Source organism: Leguminivora glycinivorella, chromosome 12 (assembly GCF_023078275.1).
Source record: "Leguminivora glycinivorella isolate SPB_JAAS2020 chromosome 12, LegGlyc_1.1, whole genome shotgun sequence".
Taxonomy (NCBI): domain Eukaryota; kingdom Metazoa; phylum Arthropoda; class Insecta; order Lepidoptera; family Tortricidae; genus Leguminivora; species Leguminivora glycinivorella.
The window spans coordinates 13,602,764-13,629,896 of NC_062982.1; the positions used below are offsets into that span (position 1 = coordinate 13,602,764).

Here is a 27,133-nt window from a genome sequence, read left to right on the forward strand (position 1 = left end):
ACGAGCTGACTTCGGAACAATCGGAACCCAACTGGGCCTACCCATACATTTTATGTGAACTAGCTTAATTTTGCCGTTTGCCGGATGCACCCGGAACGGTGGGCCAAAGTGACGACTGAGTGGTTACCGCAAATTAGCCGGGGCAGGGGACGACCAAAGAAAAGATGGCGGGACGACCTCGACGTGTTTTGCAGCGACTGGCAAGAGCGGGCATCAAACCGTGAGGACTGGAGAAAGGAAGGGGACGCCTTTGCCCAGCAGTGGGACACCATATAGGCTAATAAAACAAAAGCTTAATTTTACTACAACAGAAGCTGACTTTGGAGCCCTACCAAGTCTACTGCATGTACATAAGTATTTGATTACAAATAAGATGGAGAAATTATAGTAGGTACTTATTACGAAATGAGGCAATAACCCAACGAAATTAGTAGGTATAGTACGAGTTTATTACTAGCCTTAATATACACAGTAAACTTTTGTAATATATTTTTCTCAAACATGGTATGAAATATTGATGTTATGTGCCTTATAATTGGCAGCGAAGTATGACGTTGCAGGTGCGGCTAGGACGATTGATAGATAATGGAATTTCATACAAACCTTGCAGGCCAAGGCCGGCAAAGTCCTCTTTTTATTTAACTTCCAAACACAGATAATTGTGACATAACATCCAGGTATTTAGCCAATTAAAAAAAAAAACTATAAGGGGCTTTATAGACGTGCCGACTGCAACTGGTACGGGCCCTAGACAATATTTGATTTTGGGTGCGTTTTCATACAAAAAAAATTTTTTTCGTTTTTGTTTTTTTATAAGCATATACGGGGTATCAAAGGGGAACGAAAATTCGATTATTTTTGCGCTACGACGCACCGTTACTATTTTCAGTAGACTTTATTTATTTCACATACCATGTTTGAGAAAAGCACTATACATACCATATGTCTATATGTCTTCGGCCGGCAACCCCCTTTGTCCCGGCCTCTGTAGTAATGTACTATTTCAGTACAGATGGTCGCTTTTTTACGCACTAGTTCGATAAGTTGTTCGTTATATGCCAGGTCGAAACTTCGGAGGCTCATCTGTACTGAAAAACGTCGTACGTTACACGTGCGAAAAGGAAATTCGTAACTCGTGTCGATTTAAAACACTCCCTTCGGTCGTGTTTTAATTTATCGCCACTCGTTTCGCACTTCCTCTTTTACGCACTTGTATCGTAATGTACTTATATCCTTACAATTGAAATAAACTCAAACATTAACGTTATGGGGAGAGACGCGAACAGCTAGCGCGATTTTTTTTAGATATACCTAATAGATCATTTATGATTTATGAATTATGAAATTATATTCTGCAATGAATTCACATTGGCATCGACGTCATTGACTCTTCACTACATAATCAATCATGTTTTGCATGAGAAACACAAAACAAAAAAAAACCGGCCAAGTGCGAGTCGGACTCGCAGACCGAGGGTTCCGTACAAACTTTCTTTCAAACTACCTAGTTAAAATAATCTTACGTTTTCATATAACTCTAATGACTTGACTAGAAGATAAAAGTATAGGTACTACTGAGCATTATTGTGTATAGCGCCATCTCTCGGTGAATTCGCTAACTAATTAGCGCGACATGTATAGTATGTTGGGCTTTCAGGGATAATTATTTATAATGTTAACCAATTTAAAACAGTTTTTAGTTTATTAGATTGGAAAGAAGATGGTTTACGTAACATCTCGTATTAATTTGAAGTACGATATACATCCGCAAGGGTGGGTAAATTGAAAGTAAAGATCTGAAAAGTTTTTTTGTGAAGTAAGAAAAAAGTTTTCAAGATACAAACACGATTATATTTTTCCTGTAATATTTAGCATAAAACCAATGTTTCCTAAAATCTTCATAATTTTTCGTTGGTAAACTTCGGAGATAAGGAGGGGGGGGGGCGGCGGTATTTTTTTTTTACATTTTCCTTCAAAATTCTTTCTATTTGTAATAGAGGTACAATGTTCACAACTGTCTCAAATTTCAAGTTGATAGCATTAGTAGTTCTCGAGATATTTAGGTATGTGACAGACGGACAGGCAGACGGACAGAGTCGCACCATAAGGGTTCCTGTTGTACCTTTTTGGTACAGAACCCTAAAAAGACACGCAGGCAGGCAACACGATGCCAGCATGTGATCGCAAGTTCTAAGTTCAAAATAAGCATCTAGGTTTCTATAATATGTATGTAAATTAACTCAAAACCTGTTCGTTCACATTTTATTTAGATAAATAAACGTAGTTTTTGTTAAATTTGTTATATATGAGTCGGAATACGAAAGCAAAAAGAATACTACTTATTTAACAACATACCTAAAGTGCTTGCAATGCTTAAAACGCCCTACCAAAAAAATACCTGGGATTCAATACACACAGGACAGATGTCTAAATAACGGATTGAAAATATTGAAATATTGTCTGCGGTTACCGCGATAGTTACTCATGAAATAAAACTATTGAAACTGATTAAGTCTCAGAGCAGTGGAAAGTATATCGAATTGCATGTAGGTAGATTTTGCACATTGTAATTTTCCTCAGTCACCCGTTGACCACGAAAATGTTGTAAACGTCGGGATGTATTGTAAATTAATTATACGCGACATAATCCATTTCCATAGCTTTATTTAATAACGGATTAAACTTCTAATGTACATAATGTAGGGTAGGTACATACCGGGGATGAAAGCGGTCAGGATTGACTAGTCAGGTGGAGCGGGCTTAGCATTCTGGAGCGTATCGATCGGGCGCGGCGAATAACTGGACGCCATGAAACTACCTGCAACATCCCACGGGTTACGGTCTACCGGTTATGTTTGTCATTCAGTGGTGCGATGATACATTTGAGCATTCATGTAGAGAGAATACTTATTATATCTACGGTCTCTCTACTTGGACATAACAGATGTTTTGCAATTGCACAATGCACCTATACAGATTTGTCATTGCACAATGCACCTATACAGAATACAGATGAATTGAATCTGATCTACTCCAAAATCGGCTTAAGGGGTTTACACGGTACGATTCATCTTTGTAATCCGTCGTTACAAATTAATCATAACGACCGATCGAGTGTATTTCATATTTTGAATATCGTTAACGATTTACTTGATCGAATACGATATCGGAAATCGCAAAAAAACCATGCAATCATGAATAGCTCAACGATGGATCGAAAAGGGCCTCATTCGCGGTACGATTAATTGCTTCGATCGATTGGACGAATATCGTGGCGATCGGTCGCATCGAAATTGCCAGCTATATATATACGAAGTAATTCATCGTTACGATCGAGCCATACAGGAAGCAATTGACGTTACGATGGATCATGTACTCGTAAGAAAGGGAATAATAAAATCACTCAATTTAAAAAATGGATTACGAACTTCTTTTTCTGATGTATGTGGCGTTATATTTCATACGGCTATTCTTCATAATGACACTAGGATTATAATATAAAGTCCTTAAGTCACTGAAATGCAACTGCTAGCAGAGGTACCCACTACCCAACCACTTACTTAAAAATCAACACTACAACAAAAGGCAAAATTGCTAACTTAAGTGGCAAGTATTTAATGCTCTGAGGTGGCAACCCACACTCAGGCGACGCATGTCTTAAGCTAGGAACATACTACGCGGACGTCCGTCGTAAAACGACCGCGACCGCGACCTATCAGTGTGCACGGAACAAAACATCCAGAGAGCCAGATTTCGATCGGACGTCCGTGCGCTCAAGGCCACGTCCGCGTCCGTCGACCGATAGTTTGCACGGTTATGTGTATTTCCATTGTCCAGATTCCCGACCGCGGTCGATTTACGACGGACGTCCGCGTAGTGTGTTCCTAGCTTTAAGCTAGGAACATACTACGCGGACGTCCGCGGTCGCGCGACCGCGACCGCGACCAATCAGTGTGCACGGTCTTCGGGACGTGGTTTCGGCTGACCAAAACATCCAGCGAGCCAGATTTCGATCGGACGCCCGTGCGCTCAAGGCCACGTCCACGACCGACGACCGATAGTTTGCACGGTTAACACTTTCGCTACCAAGAACCCGACTGTCGGGCACACCGCTCGTAGAAGCGTAGCCGATTACATGGGGAAACCCGTATGTAGCGAAAATGTCGTAGCGCCGCGTAGAGCCCGGTTTCGAAAGTGTTAAGTGTATATTCATTGTATAGATCCGCGTAGTATGTTCCTAGCTTTAAGACGCGGAACGGACGTCAGCGCCGCGTCGCTTGAGTGTAATTTAAAAGACCGGCCAAGAGCACGTCGGGCCACGCTCAGTGTAGGGTTCCGTAATTTCCCGTATTTTTTTCAAAAACTGTTCAACCTATCAAGTTCAAAATATTTTTCCTAGAAAGTCTTTATAAAGTTCTACTTTCGTGTTTTTTTTTTCATATTTTTTAAACCTGAGGTTCAAAAGTTAGAGGCCGACGCATTTTTTTTAATTTTTGCAGCGATTATTTCCGAAAATATTAACAATATCAAAAAATTATTTCAGTAAACCCCTATTCATTTTTAAAGGCACGTATTTAACCGGGCGACTGAATAACCATGGAAATGGGTATCAAAAATAATAGTTTGGCGACTAAAATGGGGCCTCAAAATATTTAAATATGAGGTAGCATTTTAATGTCATTACGGCTACGGTTTATTCAGACGCGAGTACCAACTATTTATTTGGCAACTGAATTATTATATTGGAAACAATTTAAGAGATACAGTTTAATAGGAAAACGGCTGTCTATTAATATAAAATATACAGTTCTTTTAAAATATTTATATAGCAAATTAATATAAAAACTACATTTAAAATTTATACATCGGCACTCATCACCTGAGCTGTCAATTTAATAAAAAAAGGATTCTTATAAAATATAACGGTCGACAAAATATTATACTTATGGGTAAGAAATTAGGTGTTTGGGGGTGCAGGCAACTTCGTCTATACAATTAATTTAACTTTTCATGACGTTTACTCTATCGAATCTAAGGCTGGCCTTACGCAGTCTTAACATCACTCTGAAAGATTATTTTTTTTGGCAGGAAAACCTTAATCATAATATGCTTTGGCATAAATCGTTCCGCAGATTTTATAATATCGAATCTTATGCTGGCATAATGTTAAAGAGCAAAATAATCTTCTAGATTAAGAGTACTTCCGTAGATTTTTGATTGCATAATATTTAGGCGGTAAAAAGTTGTCCATTTTCTTCCTATTTCTGTTTTGATAGCGAGTCATGTGTGTTGAGGATGCAAGATACCTAACACTCCTCCTCGCTTCGCTCGTCGTCGTACCTAACGGTGCCTCTGGGACTGTATTTCATTTCCTTTTTGCTATCGTTGTTTTGTTCATACAAAGTACCTGAGAATATGACATAGCAAATTTGGTAGGACTTATATTCTACAAAAAAAATAACCTAAAACCCTAACCCACTTTTCTGCTAGCAGAAAATAATTCTGCTCTTGTTATATTATACTATACGATTGTCATGGTAATTTTTTTGAATACCACGTCGGTGGCAAACAAGCATACGATCCGCCTGATGGAAAACGGTCAACGTAACCTATGGACGACTGCAACTCAAGGGGGTGTCACATGCGCGTTACCGACCCATTAGAAGCTTATACACTTCTTTTTGCTGTGTACTTATTATAAAATGATTTGGTACGCGTTCCCTCGCTTGCAACTCGCTCGAAAATAGGATGTGAAATATTTAAATACTACCCGTGGTTTACGGGTCTCAAATACGATGTTTGGATAGAATAAACATTTATTCGTGAACACAGGCAAGACAAATAACACACATTAACAACACGACAGAAAGGAATGAAGTGCCACGAAATGGCCTCACCTCAGCGTGTTGCTGGTGACTTCCAGCGCTGATCTTCCGATGAGACCAACGTTTCCATAAAGAAACGATTTTATATGTATTTTTAAATTAAAGGAAAAATGTAAAAATTCACACCTCCGGCAGGACTCGAACCTGCGACCTGGCCTTGCCGGGGCCATCGCGCTTACCAACTGCGCAATATGTAATATCGCTCGCAGACGTTTCTGCATGATAAAAAAACAGATTTTATATGTGTTTAAAAAAAACCCACTTCCCAATAATTTTTTTTAGTTGCCTCCGCCATTTAAATACTACTTTAAACGATGAGCTAAGTATAATTATTTAGGTGCTAACATCTATATGCCTACAAATATTAAAAATCTTACGCTTTACAATACTAGGTGCCAATTATTATTTTAGTCGCCAAAGTATTGTTTAATGTTCCTCGGCAATATCTTTGTCGCTTGAAATTTGCTGCCGTTTTTGCAATAATAATGGTGCTTAGTATTTGAGGCTCATATATTTTTTTTGTCGCCACAATATTAAAACACAGCCAAATTATATTATTGTATGCCCGACATAACTTCCCGTTTAATATTTTAGTTGCCCGGTTAATTATATGCCATTTTTAAATACCTATCCAACAATATATTACACGTTAGGGTTGAAATGAAAAAGAAACAATCACTCCCCACTCACTATACGTGTAGGGGGGGGGGGTACCCTAAAAAATATTTTTTTTTCCACTTTTTATATTTGCACTTTGTCGGCGTCATTGATATACATATTGGTATCAAATTTCAGCTTTCTAGTGCTAACGGTCACTGAGATTATCCGCGGACGGACGGACGGACGGACAGACAGACGTGGCGAAAGTGGCGAAACTATAAGGGTTCCCAGTTGACTACAGAACCCTAAAAACGTCTCCTCAGTACATTTTGTGTAGGAAGTACGCGCACGCGGGACGTCGCTTGGGGCGCGTCGCTTGAGGCGCCGCAAGGGATGTCGCTTGGGGCGCGTCGCATGTGGCGCGCACCGCGTCGCCTGGGGGCGCGTCTTACGTCCTTCCTATACAAAGTGTACTGAGGAGACGTTTTTTTAATTACATTCGGGTGGCGCGGCGCTGACGTCCGTTCCGCGTCTCAGGACATGCGTCGCCTGTGCGTGGATGGTCCCTTACAAACAACTGAATTCATATGGTCAGAAACAGTAACATATCTAAAATCCATACTAATATTATAAATAGGAAAGTGTGTGTCTGTTTGTTTGTCCGTCTTTCACGGCAAAACGGAGCGACGAATTGGCGTGATTTTTTTAAGTGGAGATAGTTGAAGGGATGGAGATTGACATAAGTAGCCAACATAGGCTACTTTTTGTCCTTTCTAACGCCAGCGAAGCTGCGGGCAAAAGATAGTAATTACATATACACAAGAATACATATTACATAAGAATGTCCTATAATATAAGTAAATATTAAAAAGTTAAGAACAAACTACTTAAACTAGGAACAAATCAAAAGGACGCGTCCGGCGGACGCCGTCCACTGCCGCGATCTAGATAATGAATATGCAAACTGATTTGTGCAAACTATCTGACATAAGCCGTGGACAAACAACGATATATATAATAATAGCTTTTGCCCGCGACTTCGCTCGCGTTAAACTCGAAAATTGCGGAATGGTTCATACAAACTTTCACCCCCCATTCTAGGGAAATGGGAGGTTGGACAGAGACAAAAAGTGGCCTATGACACTCTCTATCCCTTCAACTATCTTTACTTAAAAAATCATGTCAATTCGTCGCTCCGTCTTGCCGTTAAACACGGACAAACAAACAGACACACACACTTTCCCATTTTATAATATTAGTATGGATACATAAATACGTACGAGTATATACATAGAAAACACCCATGACTCAGGATTCTCAGGAACAAATATCTGTGCTCATCGCACAAATAAATGCCCTTACTGAGATTCGAACCCGGAACCGCAGCGTAGTAGGCAGGGTCACTACGCGCTAGGCCATGGCCAGAGCGCTCGTCAAAAACAGTATAACAACTTCTTACCTGCCTAATAGTATGGAAAGTAGAAGTAACCTCTAATCTGCCTAGGTAATAATCTAATAATACATTCACTATATAAAGCCCTTATCTCGGAGCTGCTAGCCTGCATCAATATCTTCTAATCTATCATAATAATGATAATCATAACTTTACTGTCCTATGAAATCACTTATTATTTTTAATGTTAATGTTATTTCTTTAATTTAACTACCTGTTCGTGCCCGTGATTTAATGTAATTAGTCCTATTATAAATATTTTAATTCCTGTGAAACATTTAGCTTTGCAGTTTGTACAAACTTGGTAATTTCGAAGTTGGCAAAAATTTGAAGTATTTTGACGTTTCCTAGAAGAGGTGTCATGATATTTATTTCACTGGCAACACTACTGTGTCACCCATCCAACGAAACGAATTTCCTGGTTTCCATTTATTTTAATGTGAATTGTGAATACTACTTAGCTTCTAAAAATTAATTTAGATAAAATTAAATAAATGTGTATTTATTATTATTTCATAACAATATTTAGTTAGCGTCTCCGATGTTCGGCGCGCGCTGGTGGCGCTGCAATCACGCATGCGCAGTACACTCGTGCAATATCAATGGCCACTGTGACCAGAGACAATATTCGTAATCTGGCAAATTCTGCTTTTCGTTTGTAGGTTATGTTTAGTGGTGAATTGTCAAATTTAGTGTTAAATATTTTCCTGGAAACCTTATAGATATGGAGTGGACTAAACCCAAACGTTTTACTTATTAGTAATCGTGCGATTTTGAACCTCATTGGATTGGATGTGAAATTGTAATTGTTTCGTCATAATGGCTGTGTAGACTGCCTTGTCGCTTTGAGATGTGATTCCGAAAGTTGATACACATTTTTCGATAGGAATACTATCATCGTAGTGAGCTTACAATAGTTCATATTTATCACGAATGATACCAGTAAACGACTCAGAGTAAACCTCATATCAAGATGACGTCGAGTCAATCGTCCGTTATTAAACTTTACAATACAGTAGTAGATGACGTTATAGCCGGAGTACGGGACTGTTTTTTAGATGACGGTGTGGATGAGCAAGTGCTGCAGGAATTAAAACAATTATGGAAGACCAAATTAACCGACAGTGGCGCATTGGAACATCCTCCATTGGAACCGGCGATGCCACCACCACCAGTGTTACAACATTTTCAAAAAGCAAATGGCAGTAATACGATCCAAAAACGTATTCCAGATGCGCATATGGCGCAAAGTTCAAGTCATCAAAGTTCAGGCTCTGAACATGGAGCACCAGGCCCCAACTTGGCCGGTACTCATCCCCACGTTTTAGACCCCAGCAATAAAGTTCCAGTGCAACTGACTCTTCCGGCGCAGCCTGGTGTCCCAGGCTCGCAACCGCGCTCTTTCACTATTCAAATTCCAGCCTCAGCTCTTAACGGCAACAAACTTCATCAGGTATTGACTGGGCCCATAATCAATGCCACTATTAGTTTACCTCAGCCGCTAGCTGCAACTCTACTTCAACAACATATCAACTCTGCTCTAGCAGCGCAACAAAATGAGTTTGATGGTGGAGGAGGTGGCCGTAGTGGTGCGGCCCCATTTTCCCTAGATGGAGCACTGGATTCTTCAGATGATGAAGGCTCAAATGGAGGTGAGGGCTCAGATGATGCAGCAGGGGATGATGATGACGATGAGGAATCTGGAGAAGAGCCAGCAGAGGAGGAGGAGGAGGAGCGGGATGAAGACGGAGGTGCTGAGGAGGAGCCTCTCAACTCGGGCGATGATGTATCTGATGAAGAGCCTGGTGATATGTTTGATACAGATAATGTGGTTGTATGTCAATATGACAAAATTACTCGCAGTCGCAACAAGTGGAAGTTTTACTTAAAAGACGGGATAATGAATTTAGCTGGTAAAGATTATGTCTTTCAAAAAGCCAATGGAGATGCAGAGTGGTGAAATGTTCTCCTACCAAAAATACAAGTTCTGTGTATTTTAATGTGTAAGGTGTCTTATGACTATTATAACAATTCTTACCAAATGAAAATGTTTAACGGCAAATGGTGATCAGTAATATAGACAGGCTATTTTGAGTCAAAAGACAACTAGTGTAATGCAAGTAACAGCTAAAAATGTCAACCAAAATATGTTCCACCATATAATTATATCATGATATTAAACAGTTAACATGTTAGCTCATATCAGTGATGATTTGTCCGATTTCCCAATTATAACTGTGTCAGTCTAAAATTATTTTCCAAGAGGAAATATTTCGAAATATCACCTACCTAATATTTTCAATATTTAGTTAAAAAAATGTTATTGTTTTATGATTCACTCACAATTGTCACTTGGTATTTATTCTAATTTTAAAAGATGTTTTATTGATAGAATTTCAATGTCTAAAATGCATAGTCCAGAAAGTGTTAATTTGAGATTTTTTTTTATAATTCAGGGTATTGGTTCACAAGTAGTTTAATAGAAATACCTTATCACATAGATACTTCATTTTAATTTGCTTTATTAGCTTCACTAATTAAATGCCAACTAGTAACATTTTGAGACTTGTTTGTTTTCTTATTTGTAACCAGTTATCAAGATCACTCTTGTGCCATAACAAAAATATTTAAGAGCTGGATTTATAAAATATTCATTTTATTTATAGAAAGTAAAGAAGCATTCTGTGTACAATTGTTTTGGTTGTTTAGTGACTGTTAGAATGAAACAGTTTAGTGAAGCTAATTAGCATTAATAAAAAACTACTTTTAGTACAAACAACACAAACTATGTCAATGACAATATAATTCCTAAATCTTAAAATCAAAATTGTAAGAAATAAAACTTATAGCATTACATTTTAAGCACAAGAAAATCACAAGAAACACTAAAATATTTTGCTTGGAAAAACCTTCCTATTTTTAAACATGAAGGAAAAAGTAGGTAGTACCTATTTCTCATGTGCTATTGTCATTGTGTTTCATATGACATCTGTGCAATCCCGAAATAACTACTGATTTTAATATTTTTATGTAATCAATTCCATTGTTCACCAAAAATTTAGTTAAAAAAGTGAATATCAAATATGTATAGTATACATTTCATTTATGAACAGATTCAAATTTCTGTATACATCCTTGGCCTTGGCATATGAATTTACACAAGGTAGACTCTTAGCTGAGCCATGCTTTTGATGGTCAGTTAAAAAATGTAAAAAGTCTGCATTTTACAAAAATAAATTACTTTATACTTATTACTGTTAGTAACTAATGTCCGGTGTTATTAGGTGATACCTTTCTCTAGTAACACTTTATTTTCACTTACCTAAGTAAATTTAATTAATTTTATGTATTTTAATTTAATCTCTATTGGGATATTACAGTTTTGGTTATAACTAATCTACTACCTATTTTATCAAAGGCATCAGTGTTTGCTTAGCATAAAGTTTTTATCTATTATGTAACAAGGTATCATATTGACGTTTTAGTTTAAAAACATGGTTAACTGTCTGTTCTTCTCACACACGGATGCCTGACCAAAATGACAAACAGTTGCGCCAAAGAGAACGAAACGCTATTGTTTTTGTTGCACTAATATACGAGAGTGATAGAGAGTATAGTTAACGTATAAAATATAGACGCGAACTAAGTGCCTAAAATATGTATCCACACCCTTAACGTATAAGGTATAAGCAATAAAGTCGTGTATAGATATTTTTGCCACTTTGTTCGCGTCTATATTTAATACCTTGACTGATTTAGTTCTTACTGACGTAACGATTGGCATCTTTGATAGCCACCCTGAGTCCTGCCGGCGTATATAAATGGAGGTGAGGGCACAGAAGCATAATACGGCGGCTGGTCTAATATCGTTATCGTAGCTATCTTTCTCTGATACTTTTCCGTATGGGCGCGACAACGACAGTCAACGTTGTCATTTTGGCTAGGCCGGCTGAATGTCTAGCCTCGTGGTGCTCATTGTACATTGAAATGTACATAATTATAATCAATTTTCCTACAAACAAAGAAGAGTTTATTAGCTCTATAAAGACCTAACAAATGACATTAAACCCTATTCAATTTAAATTATGATCCAAATCCCTGGCAAGAATATTATCGTGAGCGGCACGAGGTTAGAGATTCGTTAATTATTTCGTGACTTTCTGCTCTGGGTGCGTAGCCGAATGGCACAAACGCTCACGAAACGAAACGCTCGTAGATATCTATCTCTATCGCTCTTGCGTATTGGCGGAGCCAGACTACCTTTCGCAGCGTTTCGTTTTCGTTTCGCGTCGGAGAAATGCCATTCGGCCGCGGCACCTGTGATCTGAATTCACGAGTGTCTTAATCCCGTAATGTTGTGTTATCTACGGAATCGAACACACCTAAGTGGTAACCCACTCACATGGAGATGTCAAACCATAGTTCGAGTTTCTACGAGTCATATAATACTTTTTTGACCTAGGCAATTTGTATTGATCAAGGTCACAATAGTATACGTGGACCATTAAGTTTCGATCATGAATTATTATTATTGTCATAAAATGCCATAAATTTTAAATGATCTTGGATGGAAATGTCTAGAGGGCTTACTGTGAACGACATTTCGTTATCTACTTCTCTATATTGATCGAATATGCGTGATTAAGAGGCGGACAACACCTTTGGATTGATACTTATTGCAAAAGTTTTAAAAGACAACTGTTTTTTTAATATGTAAAAACTATATTCATTGTATTTCAAATAAAATAGAGTTGAGATTGATAATTCAATGATATCATCAATTCGATAGAAAATAATTACAAACAAATAATTAAATAAAAATCTAAAATAAACTTAAACGATTTTATGTTTTTGACTTATGAGTCTGGAATAAAAACCACAATTTCAAAACATGTAGACCTAAAATATTAATGTTTCATACTGGACCATTTACCCTTAGTTTATTTTCGTATTACATATGTATTTTCATGCTCAATATCAATAAAAAGTGATAGTGCTATCTCGTTTACTCGGATACAAATAAATAACCGGGTGCACGATTTAAGTCTGATGAGCATCTTAATAAAGAGACGGATAACGAAATTTCCAGATTTAGGTACTTACTCGTCTAAGCTACAACTTATAATTTTACGGATTACTTATAATTTGCCGTTATGGGCAAGCTCTTGGCCAATGGCGTCGGGCCTTTCCAGCCGCTAAGTAGTTCAGATTCATACAATTTTAAGTTTTAGCTTTATACTGGGGTCCAGAAATGATATCTATTAACAAATTGTTACATACCTAAAAGAGAAGGAATGTGAAAAAAAAACCTTTAGTTTTTTAGCATATATTGTGATATGATCAATAGTATCTAATTTTATTGTTAATTTTAATAGGTGGGTTAAACAATACCTATTTTGGAACGTGTTCTCTGTATGTGTTGTTCTGTTCTAATATTGTATAGGTAGAAATAATGCATCAACTTAGTTCTCATTTAAGTTTCTTGCGGTTTGTGATGATTGAAATTTTGGACGAAAATTGTAATTATAATAAAAATATGTTACATTATTCCTAAATTATTTTATTTTTAATATCCTCAAACCGAAACCTAAAAACCTAAGGTAATCTAGCCAAGATGACCAACGCCGATTATTTAACGAAAAGTCACGCTCACGCGCTTACAGTGCGTAATGCGTTATCCTACTCAGGTTTTGTTTGACGTTTTCAGTCAATAATGGCACTTTGGCTAGGACCTGACACCAGTGTGAGTAGCCGAATGCTCAAACGATTGAGCATTCGGCTACGCACACTGTTTTCGCATAAGTACACTTTTTTACGGTTCCGTACCGAAAAAGATTAGGATAGTGCGTTTTCACATCATCCGATCCGATATCGAATGTAGGAACTTAGGAAGGATATCAAAGTTGGCGGCTGAAATATATGGAATATCGGTCCTACATCCGATATCGTATCGGATAATGTGAAAATGCACTTATTATGATGCGCGTCTGTCTGTCCCATCTATCTCGAGAAGTACGCATACGTAGCGACGCAACTTTTCATAGACTGGATGTGAGAGACAAAATAGTTGCGGCGACAAAGTTGCCCGTGGCACAGAATATACAGGGTGTCCCAAGACTATGGGACATGAACGGAAAGTACTTTAAATATCGTGGATAGGGTATTTTGCTAAAAGAAGACTTTATTTTATTTTTAAAACTAAGTAAAACTGCATTCATAGATTTTTAAATAATTACATGGTTAAACCGGGAATCAAACCCGCTACACGAGAAAAAAAAATCATTCTGTAATTTTGTCATACCGATCGATACGTTTCATCATAAGGATTATTTTTTTCTAAATAACATAGTGTCGGACATAAAAGGAAGACCATGAATTTTAACATTTTACATAGCATACTCCTTAGCCTTAAATTTTGTCCATGCAATTTTTCAAAAAAAAAAAAAATCTTTAAATGCAGTTTTACTAAGTTTTAAAAATAAAATAAAGTCTTCTTTCAGCAATATATCCTATCTGTGATATTTTAGGTACTTTCCCTTCATGTCCCATATTCTTGGGACACCCTGTATAATAGTACAAGTACAGAAGGCCCACTGGTTTTTTTTGATGTTCACGAAAAGCCGCCTTTTAAATGCCTATAAAATTCTAACAAAAAAACGAGCCGCACGTGCGCACTGCGCAGTGTCTGACGATAGGGCTGCCTATGGATAAAACGAATTAATACTCAGATAAAATGTTATACTATTATATTCCAGTCTTGGGTACATTCTAGGTATACAGGGTAGGTAGGTATACAGTATTTATATATTTTTGTTTAAGTCCCGACATCACAAGCCTTATTGAACTTTTACGTGGGACTTAATCAATAGTAGATGTGTAAGATTGTCCTATTTTATTCATGATGTCTATTTAACTAAGCATTATTAGCCATTCTCACGCGGACATCGCATATAAAACTTTAAAAAAAACACGCGACGTAAAGTAACAATTGAAAGTGCGGACGTGCATTCCGTGAGAACGCGCGCCACCCCTGATTAGGCCGCGAACTCGCGGCCGCCAGCATGTACTTGTTGCGCGGCGATAGAATCGTGGAGTGAGCCGCCCCTGCCCGTGGGCGCATACCCTTATTCTCCACAGACGGGAGGACAGAATCAAAAGTTTCGGACTTCAATTTCAAAGAGAAACTTCAATTTATAAGCGTACCTAATCCAGCGCAGCGGGGCTGCTGCCCACGATAGCTGTTTGTAATCGACTTACCGCGTGATTTAATATTTCACTCGATGCCCGCCAAAATATTTACCCCCATTTGCGCCGGGGGGATTTGGACGCAGATATCCGCAAAATGAAGTAGCTCTAGCTCATTGATTGGATTTCTCACACAACTATCTAGTTCACCTACTTTCTCATATTACACCTATCACGTCTATCTAATAACGTTGTAGTAGCATGGAGTATGATTGAGGGTTTTTCTTGCGGGTTATGATAGAAATCCGCCGTAGTGCTTCGTTATATCACTCAAAAAAAACTTTCAATCTTACCGCACATTATCTTAGCGTGATATAATTAAATAAATTCACAGGAGAGCAGCACGGGAAGCATTGTCGCGCGATAGACGATAAAATATCAGGCCGTCCCTATCGCACTTACCAGATAGAGCGATAGGGACGGCCTGCTATTTTATCGTCTATCGCGCGACCATGCTTCCCGTGCTGCTTATAAAGTTAGTTTTTATTCGTATCAATGTAACGTTGAAGAAAAATTATAATTATGTATTTTTATAAAATATACGCGGCTTTCCATTAAAGTACTCCGTACCTATGCGTAAAATGCAATTTTTCAATTCAATCAAATGAATAAAAATGCCTCACGTGGCATGGACTAACTTCACTTGTACTTAATTATTTTTTAACAGAAAGTACTCGTCATAATAAGCTATCATCAAATGAATGCTAACATTGCTAACCCAGCCTAGACATACATACCTACACATAATATTATTGACCTTACACCCTAACATTTGAGAATTAATGTGAGTTCACCGGTTTAATCAGTCATTCTATTCTAATAATGCTTGTCGTAACTGTCGAAGCACAATAGGTAATAATATAAAGACATGACACGACGTGCGATGTTAGTCCGTTTTCACATTATCCGATCTGATATCGCATGTCGGAAGGATTTCTATGGAAAAATTCCAAGATGGCGCAGCTGTAATGTATGGGATATCGGTCCTACGTCCGATATCGGATCGGATAACGTGAAAACGCACTTACGATGCAACGTCCTTCGTAGTCGAGTCTTTACTTCAATATAAGTAGGTCGTAGGTAGGTACCTATACATAACATACCTGTGTTTGCTTTCAAGGAGACGTAAGTAGTTGGTGATTAACGCCTCGCGCTTTAAATAATATCTGAGAAAGGTTTTAAGTTGAGGGACCCGCGCAGCGAGTCGTCTTCGAAAGATCTGGAGCGACGCGAGCGTTTTAATCCGAGAAAAAAATTCTCCGTAGCTGATACACAAAAGTATAGGTATAATTTTTAAGAAAAAAAACCGCCGCTTTTGGGGTTCTGGTGAAAGGTACTTGCGAATGTTGGATTATGTAGAAATGTGTTTGGTATTTTTTTAAACTCTTTAAATCTGTGATAATTTGATGGAAACACAAATGAATATACATACGTACCGACCGACCGGTCTGGCGCAGTCAGTAGTGACCCTGCCTGCTGCGCCGCGGTCCCGGGTTCGAATCCCGGTAAGGGCATTTATTTGTGTGATGAGCACAGATATTTGTTCCTGAGTCATGGATGTTTTCTATGTATATAAGTATTTATATATTATATATATCGTTGGCTGAGTACCCACAACACAAGCCTTCTTGAGCTTACCGTGGGGCTCAGTCAATCTGTGTAAGAATGTCCTATAATATATAATATAATATATAATATACCGTTAAGGTTTGAGGAGTTTCCTCAATTCCTCATGAATCCGATATCCGATTACTTATAAGAAATCGAGCTTGACAAAATTTGACTTGAACACTATATGTAAGCATAACAAAGAGAACAAATCTATCTCAAGAACTACTTATGGTATCGATTTGAAATTTGGCATAGTTATGAATATTGCTAACCTCTACAAATTGAAAAGATTATCTTTTTCTACTTGTCGACTGTAAAGGTGGTTTTCCACCGGGAGAGCGTGAATGGGCAGAGCGGAGAGGGAATTGAAATTTGTATGGCGAATTTTAAATTCTCGCCCAGCGCATCTTTGGTGGAAATAGTAAAGATTGACTTGGATGTGCGGGACTTTAATTGAGATATTTGTTAGTGTAAAAATGAACTGTATTGTTTCCGACTTAAAGTATAAATTAACTCTGATGTTAGTTTCCCGCCAGCAGAGCGAGACGAAAAGTGGCTTAGCGTGGAGAGGAGTGGATTGACGTGGATGTGCGGGACGTGAATTGAAATATTAGTTAGTGTAAAAATTAACCGTATTGCTTCCTATTTAGAGTATAAATTAACTCGAAGGTGGTATTCTACCGGCAGAGCGCGACGAGACATGGCGAGGCGCGGATTGAAGAGGATGTGCGAGACTTGAATTGAGATATTTATTAGTGTAAAAATGTACCGTATTGCTTTCGACATAGAGAATCGTATGAAACCTACAATCTGCGGCAGGCACGCGCAGGCACGCGCGGGCTCGCGCAGGCCCGCGATGGCTATTAATTGGCAATTTTTAGTGGAAAAGGGTCCGGGCGATTTCAATTCCCTCCCCGCTCTGCCCATTCACGCCCTGCCGGTGGAAAACCACCTTAACACTTTCGAAACCGGGCTCTACGCGGCGCTACGACATTTTCGCTACATACGGGGAAACCCATGTAATCGGCTACGCTTCTACGAGCGGTGTACCCGACAGTCGGGTTCTTGGTAGCGAAAGTGTTAAGTATAATCTGTCAATTAGGCCACCACAGACTAAACTATAAGTGCTAACTTTTCAGTGTTGGATACTCTATGGCAGTTCCGACTCAATTATAATAAGCTCATTATAGTTGACTTTAGTTAACTGTAATAATTTCAAAAATAGAACTTCATACAATTTCTATACTAATTTGCGATACCTGGCAAATTTTCCTGCATCTGAAACACATTTTTTTTATCTGTCGCGTTATCGGCCAATCAGAGACGGTTATTACAAACAATTGGTTGCTAGGTAATTCGATGTTGATTAATTTGCGATACCTGGCAAATTTTCCTGCATCTGAAACACATTTTTTTTATCTGTCGCGTTATCGGCCAATCAGAGACGGTTATTACAAACAATTGGTTGCTAGGTAATTCGATGTTGATACAACGGTGAACGACTCTATTAACATTAATTTTAACTTGCATGAATGATGATATTTCCGTCCATTGATGATGAAGATGATGACTCGTAGAAAAAGTATTGTATACAATAGTGATATAATTAAGCTTTTAACTCTCGTACCGTACTATTAGGCCACTCAGCAAGCTTCGTGGCCTAAACATGGTACTCGACTGAAAAGCTTTGTATTATACCACGACTGTATAAAATACTATTATAAATTTATTAATATTAATTGTAGAAAATGGCCAAAATGAAAAGGGGGCAAACTGTAAATTTCAAGGTCAAGTGGGGTATTTTTTATATACTGCGTCGGTGGCAAACAAGAATACGGTCCGCCTGATGGCAAGGGGTCACCGTAGCCTATGGGCGCCTGCAACTTGTATCGTATCGTTGGGGTATGTTAATAATAATAATAATCTCTCACCTTCTGTACATGGACGATCTCAAACTATTTGCACCGAACACCCAAGACCTGATGGTGCTATTGAAAACCACAGAAGTTTTCAGTACCGCCATCAGAATGGAGTTTGGTGTCGATAAGTGTGCGGTCATGCATGTGCAGCGGGGGGAGGTTGTAAATTCAGAAAATTTACAACTTTCTGAGACGATGTCGTTCAGATCTATCTCTGAATCAGAAACCTATAAGTACCTTGGTATGTCACAGTCGTTGGGTATTGAGGATGTTGGCATTAGACGGTCGGTGAAGGAGCGCTTTTTCAGTCGGCTGACAAAAGTCCTTAACAGTCTTTTGTCAGGAGGCAACAAAGTGCGCGCCTTTAACGCCTGGGTAATGCCTCTACTCATATACTCCTTTGGCATACTACGGTGGACCCAGACTGAGCTGGACGCCCTGGATCGGAGGGTCCGCTCACTGCTTACCACACACCGTATGTTACACCCGCGCTCGTCTGTTATGAGATTGTACATCCCACGGAAGTGCGGAGGTCGAGGCTTCCTAAACGCCAAAGATCTCCACAACCGTGAGGTGTACAATCTCAGGAATTACTTCCTTAACAACGAGTGCGGGATGCATCGTGATGTGGTGGCAGTGGACGGAAACCTCACGCCGCTCTCCTTGGCGAAACAGAACTGGCGCAAACCTGTGGTACTAAGTACTGCGGACCGCAAGGCGGTATGGGAGAGCAAGCAGCTACACGGGCGGTTCTACAAGGCCCTCACGGGACCCGATGTAGATCTGCTCGCATCGGTGAACTGGTTACGATTCGGGGACCTCTTCGGAGAAACCGAGGGTTTTGCCTGTGCAATTGCGGACGAAGTTATGATGACGAACAACTACCGGAAATATATCCTGAAGGACGGTACGGTCGACATTTGTCGGGCATGCCGCCGTCCCGGAGAGTCACTCAGGCATATTATTTCCGGTTGTTCTCATCTTGCTAACGGCGAGTACTTGCACAGACATAATCTCGTAGCCAGGATTATTCACCAGCAACTTGCTCTTCAATACGGCCTTGTGGACCGCGAAGTACCGTACTACAAGTACTTACCTGCGCCAGTTCTCGAAAATGGTCGTGCCACGCTCTATTGGGATCGATCTATTATCACTGACAGGACTATTGTAGCCAATAAACCTGACATTGTGATAATAGATCGACTGCAACGCCGGCAGTGCTCGTTGACATCACCATCCCCCATGATGAGAATCTCGTGAAAGCCGAGAAGGACAAGTCCAGTAAGTACCTAGACTTGGCTCACGAGATAACCGCCATGTGGGATGTTGAATCAACGATCATTGTTCCGATAGTCGTTTCAGCGAACGGTCTCATAGCGAAGAGTCTCGACCAACATCTTAAGAGACTCTCGCTAGGTGGCTGGATCAAGGGCCAGATGCAGAAGGCGGTGATCTTGGACACAGCACGGATAGTTCGACGGTTCCTCTCTCTGCAGCCCTAACCACCGGCAGCTTGGGCCCTGCCCCGCTGCTGGCGGCACCCTAGGTTAGGTTTTTTATAATGTGTTTATATGTGTTTTATATTGTTGTGTATGTGTTTTCGTATTTTACTTTTATATTCATATTATAAACAGCCTAGCCTAAGAAAGAAAATAAATAAAGAATATAATAATAATAATAATATTAATTTATTTAGGACCAACTTGGATCATTTTTGTTAGTAACATAATATATAGAACAACTTAAGACTAGTGTTAGTATACGTAACTATTTACATTTAACTTAAATCTACTTATTCCTAAGTGCATGGGTCATGCAGCAATTATTTAGGTATAGGCCATCAACCCTGTCCGCAATCATGGTCAGGATGCTGTTGGAGCTGGCCCGTATCCTGCGCACCAGGGATGTGGCTCGCTTACGCATAGTGGTGTAGAAGCAGTCTACCCGCGCCTCTGCGAACATCCCTGACGCGCTACAAAATCTGGACAGCCCCATCAGCATCCTGTACGCGTTGTTATATTGAACGCGCAGAGCGTTGTACCGTTTATATGTATAGTCTGCCCACAGGCTGCTTGTGTAGAAACTAGTACAGTAGGCTCTGAACAAACTAACTTTGACTTCTTTAGAGCAGCAAGCAAACCTGCGGGCTATCATATTTGCCCTGACGGACAACGCTCTGCGCTCACGCTCAATATCGGCATCGTCTTTAAGGTCAGCGTTTATCAAATGTCCTAAGTATTTAAATTGGCAATTTATACTTAAAGGTTGTCCATTTAATTTCACTTGAGGAAACATTGGCGGACATTTACCCTTGACCCTAAAGACAACGCATTCGCTCTTGCGGACGTTGTAAACCAACCCATGGCTCGCCGCGTATCGTTCACAAATCGAGATAAGTTTGGCGAGCCCACATGCTGAGGCGCTGAGCAGCACCATGTCGTCCGCGTAGCTCAAGTTGTTGACGCACACTCCGTCTATGTGACACCCGACACGAGTGCTGCTCAGCTCCTCAATAAGGGCGTTTACATAGATATTAAAAAGCTTCGGTGAGGTAAGCCCGCCCTGCCTAACGCCGCATTCGAGCCCGTACGGCTGCGAATACGCGTCCGACCACCTTACGACATTGACCTGGTTATGGTACCAGTATTTAAATATACCTTGAACATCGGCTGGCATTTTTAACTCGGCCAGCTTCTGCCACAAAATGTCATAATGAACCAGGTCAAATGCCCTAGATAGGTCTAGGAAGCACGCGTAAATCGCCGTCCGTCTGTCCGTATAGTACTTTACGGTCTGCTTCAGCGCCAAAATAGCACTCTCTGTCGATAACCCTGATTTAAAACCAAACTGGTTGTCGTGGGCCTTAAAATGCTGGTCTATTTGGCAATTAAGCAGTCCATCAAGCACCTTTGCAGTTATCGTAGCGAGCGAAATGGGCCTATAGTTGCCTTTGTCACTAATATCGCCCGTCTTATTTTTCACTATTGGGACCACCACAGTCCTCATCATGTCGGCGGGTAAGTAAGTGTGCTGAACGCAAAAAGTGTAAAACATCGCCAGTACCCTTGCTAGGTGTGGGCCGGCATGACGAAGGTGCTCGATACTGAGGCCGTCGTGGCCAGGAGACTTCCCTCGCGCCATGGACTTTAAGGCATTCCTAACGTCCGTCGCGGTAAATGAGGTCTTCATCTCCTGCCCACCCGAGCCACAGCCTCCAGCATTATCTGCCCGCGATGGTCCCAACGGTGATTTAACAGAAAAGTGTTCTTTAAATAGTTCGGCTATAGACTGACTTTCGCTCACTCCTTCGATACTAACAGGCAGACCCGGTCTGCCACCCAACTTATTGGTCGCCTTCCAAAATTGACAGAAATCACGCTTAGAATGGTGTTCCGCAATGATGTCCATCTTAATCTGCTCTTCGTGTTTCTGACACCATTTTAAACGAGACCTGAAAATTTTTCGAGTATTACACATTTCGTCATAAATCTGACCTGACCTGGGTTGACCATGCCACTTCCATAATTCAAATTTAACTTTAGCGTTCATGTGCGCTTCACGTACATATTTGTTCCACCCCAATACAGGTTTTCTCCTTTTGAGAAACTTAGGGTCGTGGTCATAGCTTAAAGTTGCGGCCTCACTTAAGGCATTTATAATGTCACTATACAATTTATCAATAGCAGATTTATGATTTTTATCACTACACATTTTACCACAACAGTTGCGAAATATATCAGGAAAATCTATAACTTTTAACTTTTCATTACATTCATGATTATAAATATTTATTTGTTCTTGCTTTCTATCGCCCCATACAACTTTATTAACTATTTTGTTTGACTGGGCCAAATGCTTAGGTTTTACAAAATTTAAATCACATTCTATTATTAAGGGGAAATGATCGGACCACATTACATCGAGTTTGACATAAATATCAACAATAGAACGCGCAGCAGCCTTTGTTACCACACAGTGGTCTAACCATCTTCTGGATCCGTGCGCGTCACTAACAAAAGTATACGTTCCCGACTGTAAACCTAACTCGTCGACGTCAGCACAAGTCCATTGCTGATCCGCACAGAAACACGATAGTTCTTTATAAAACAGTTCGCCTGGGTGCGCGTTGAAATCGCCGAGTAAGTACACAGACTCCGCTATGTTATTATTAGCAATCGCACTTACCACAGCTAAACAATCCGTAAACTCAACTAAGTTTTCCAACTTGTCCGTGGGCATGTAGACGTTTAACACCAAAAACGACCTTTGACCTATGGTGACATTAATGCCACACACTCGCGGGTTACCACACTGCACAACACACACATTTTTAAACACTGCTTTGCTCCATAAGAGTGCTACTCCCCCATGTGGCCGCCCTTGCAGCATACCAGCCTCCGCATCCACTGCCGATGTTCCCGTGTAGCCAAAGGAATCGTCGATACTGTCAAGAAACTGGATATCCCACGGCGTCAACCAGGTCTCTTGTAACCCAATGATGTCACACGACTTACATAGCTGTCGTATACTGTCAATAGATCTTTTGACACTTTTACAATTAAAACTGGCTAATTTGTAAACAGTACTATTCATTTAACTGTCGATTATTATTGCCGCTAGGGCCACTCAGCCCTTTCGTATTTCTATATTTAAAATGTACAAATCTTCGAAATATTACGCCCTGGGGCCATAATGATTCATCTAAAAACAAGTCCAGCTTACTTTGAGCCACGAAAAACTTATACGCACAGTATTCCTTATCTTTATTAATCGTCAGTTTTTGTAACTTAATATTTTCACCGGTTTTATCGTACACGTACTCTTCTATCTGTTGTTCGGTCGTTTCCTTATGGACTTTGGTTATAAACATAAGTACTTTGGAGTCAGCTGCTCGGAACTTTCCATCGCTAACACTGGCACACCCTTTTCTACCTAGAAAACGACCGTTGGTTTTTGGTTTTGACCGTCCTACGGTTTTCCATTTCTCCATATCTTTAGCGACATCTGCATACGATTTAAGCTGGGATACTTGCATATCTCTGTCATAAATAACATCTGGGCGCTGAGGCATATGCACTGTAAACAAGTGATCGCCCGGCTTATCGATAAGCGAACCGGTCTGAGTCTCGGCCGGCTGAGCCGGCGCGGGTTCTGACGTCACCGCCGCCACAGCTGATGGATCTACCGTACGTATATTGTTATCGTAATTTTTAAGCGGTGATTTGCGCGTCTTCGCGAAGTCATTTTGGCTTATTGACTGTGTATGATTATAAATCGGTGTTTCAGAGGTTTTAAACGCTATCGCATAAAAAGAGCTCAAATTGCACATATCAAAACTAGTTTTATAATTTTTTTGTAGTGAAAAAAAAAAAAGAATTATGAAGGAAAATGTAAAAAGAAGTTAAATGAAGTTTACCAACGAAATATTATGAAAATTTTATGAAACATTGGTTTTATGCTAAATATTACAGGAAAAATAAAATCGTGTCTGTGTCTTGGAAACTTTTTTAATAAAAAAAACCCTTCGGATTTTAACTTTCAATTTAATTACCCTTGCGAATTTATATCGTACGAGATTTCACGTAGAAAAATATCTTTTAAATAAAGTAAAAACTGTCGGAATCGGTTAATATTATAAAGAATTATCTCCTGAAGAATCTAGCTGTTCCAGTCTATTACGTAAATCCCAAAACTTTGTATCTAAAATCTTCTAAACCCACTATTAATGTGCTACCTACACATGATAGTTAACGTAGATACCACATGTACGTACCAAGTTAAATCGAACTTCTCGATATCCGTTCTCGACTCGCTGATATCGCTCAAACTAACGATGCAATCTCGCCTCTATACGAGAGCTGACTCAATTCTAATATCAAATCGTTACGTATCTATTGAACAACTTATAACGCTGTATTAGCTACGATTTACCTAAACATATGGTATTAAATAAAGGCAGTTACAGACTAGCATTTTATAAGCGCGATGTACGTAACACTTCTAGAGTTGTAGGCATCCCATAGGTACGTAAGCTGTTTATCATCAGGTGGGCCGGATGCTTGTTGCCTTAGTGCGTTTTCACATTATCCGATCCGATATCGGATGTTGGACTGATATCCCATACATTACAGGCGCCATCTTGGATTTTTCCCTTTGAAATCCTTCCGACATCCGATATCGGATCGGATAATGTGAAAACGGACTTATACTTAAATACTTCTTTACTTATATGGGTGAATCAACTTTTTCTTGCCTGTTATTGCCATGGTTACGGTCTCCTGAGTCACGCTGGTTTTATGCGAAATTATGCTACGTAAACTATGCAAACATGCATTTTGCTGGTGTTAACTAAGGAATGCAAACCGGTAAACCGGTTTACCGGTTTCCCGGTAATTTTGCCAAATTTGGGTTCGGTAAATTACCGGTAAATATACTCAAAAACCGGTTTTTTACCGAAATTTAAATTTACTTAAAAATTACTACAAAAAGCACTTCTGTCGCTGTTTCTTCGTAAATAAACACTTGTAGATACTTCTGGTAATAACTTTATTTAGTAAGAATTCGTTTTCTACATGAAAACGTTTATTTTTTGTATATATTGTGCTATTGAAAACATGTCTGTTATATCTTACCCACTGTAATTCGTCGACAGTCAATACGCGCGAGAGGGATGACTGGTTGTCGTTTCATAAACGTACCTAAGTACAATATGTCTGCCGACATGTTTCGTGGCATATGAAGAGTATGGAGATCCATCATCAGGCATGCGCTCTTGCAGCGGCTAGAGTCCGCGCATTGTTGCCTGCACTGTGCGTGCCTGCATAGTCGGTTCCAAGATAAAAAAAACCTGATTTCTATAAAACCAACAAGTTTGGACTGTGGATAATCAGTTCACTATCCACAGTTGGGTTTATAAACTCCAAATTTAGACCCCGAATGAAGGATAAGACCATTAATTCACTCATTGAGCTTAGCTTTTAAGATAAGACCCCCTCCTCCTCGCCATGGTATCTTCATTGCTGAGGGTCGTGAAGTCCCAATATAATCAGTTTTATTCTGACTTTCTGTTCCGGTTCTGAAGTTGGGTGTAGAGGATAGAAAGGATCTCATCTGTCCATCTTGCGACCTCTGGATGATTACTTGCTTAAGGTTGTGGCCTTTTTCCCTCCAAAAACTCTAAATTCTACGTAAACAGATGGTTGATAACCTGGTGTTGATTTTAAATTCGCGTAAGATAGACACATTTGTACGGAAGGCAATTCAGGGTATTTGCAAAATCTTCATCTAGCACCACATCTCGAAAACGTCAATGCGGTTGCAGCCTTTTTCAGACTCCAAGTCTCAGCTCCGTAGATGAAAATGGAGAAGACTAGAGCGTAAACCAATCTGGTTTTGGTTTTTCTAGAGACATGCGGTTCTCAGGAACCAAGACTTACGGAGATAATCCTCGTAGCTAGGACTCTTTTGGCCATTCCTATGCGTATTCTGATTTTTTTTTTCAGAAGAACCGATATTGTCGATGTTTGCGCCGAAGTATATGAAGTCATCTACTGTTACTGGCCTAAGAGCATCTGTGTGTTGTATCTATCTACCACAATCCACCACCATGAGCTTGGTTTTTACTGTGGTTAATCTTGAGATGCGTTTCCAGACTGATGCGTTCCATTTTACCAATGCTGTCAACCATTTCCGCTTCATTGGCGGCCAGAAAATTAGTGTTATCTGCCTATCGAAGATTCGTTATTTTGGTGCGCACCAATGATGATTCTTCCCTCCCAGCTTCCGCAGGCTCTTCTGATGACATATTCACCAAAGGCAGGTGACGGGTAATCTTATCAACACCTTTTACAAAAGTAAAAGGGCTCGAAGGTTCTCTGCCAATTCAGTTTCCTTTTTCAACGGAATTTCAATTCAATGAAAGCTACCAAATGCTTGATGACAAAACGATGCAGTCAAAGGCTTTGCTATAGTCGATGAAGCAGAGGATCATCGAAGTACTGAATTCATAAGCCATCTCTATCAATGGACGTATATTTAGGATCTGTTTGCACCTTTACCCTTGACGAAACTTGCCTGTTTTTGCGGGATCTGCCAGTCCAGCATGTGACATAACCTGCTGTTTAACACAGCACGTTTCTGGTGGGATATAAGAACCAGGGTCCTGTAGTTGTCCTTTACGCAATTACAAATACGTGATACTTAATGAATAATCTATGATGATTTCTAGTGTCTTTGTTGATTTTATCGAAGATGAGTGCTAATTGTAAGATTTAGCATCTAAAATGTATTTATTTTTTGTAACAAAGCCCTAAAACCTGCTTTTTAGGGTTCCGTAGTCAACTAGGAACCCTTATAGTTTCGCCATGTCTGTCTGTCCGTCCGTCCGTCCGTCCGTCCGTCCGTCCGTCCGTCCGTCCGTC

The 27,133-nt window shown here is 39.7% G+C and overlaps 2 protein-coding genes across 2 annotated transcripts in view; both read left to right on the top strand.

The window, feature by feature from the left end:
- LOC125232256 (regulating synaptic membrane exocytosis protein 1) overlaps positions 1-27,133 on the top strand; it is a 195,316-nt gene that overhangs the window by 109,902 nt on the left and 58,281 nt on the right.
- LOC125232260 (transcription initiation factor IIA subunit 1) lies at positions 8,540-13,485 on the top strand. The gene has a single exon (XM_048137921.1). The coding sequence runs from the start codon at positions 8,912-8,914 to the stop codon at positions 9,896-9,898; it is 987 nt and encodes a 328-aa protein (XP_047993878.1). The 5' UTR covers positions 8,540-8,911; the 3' UTR covers positions 9,899-13,485.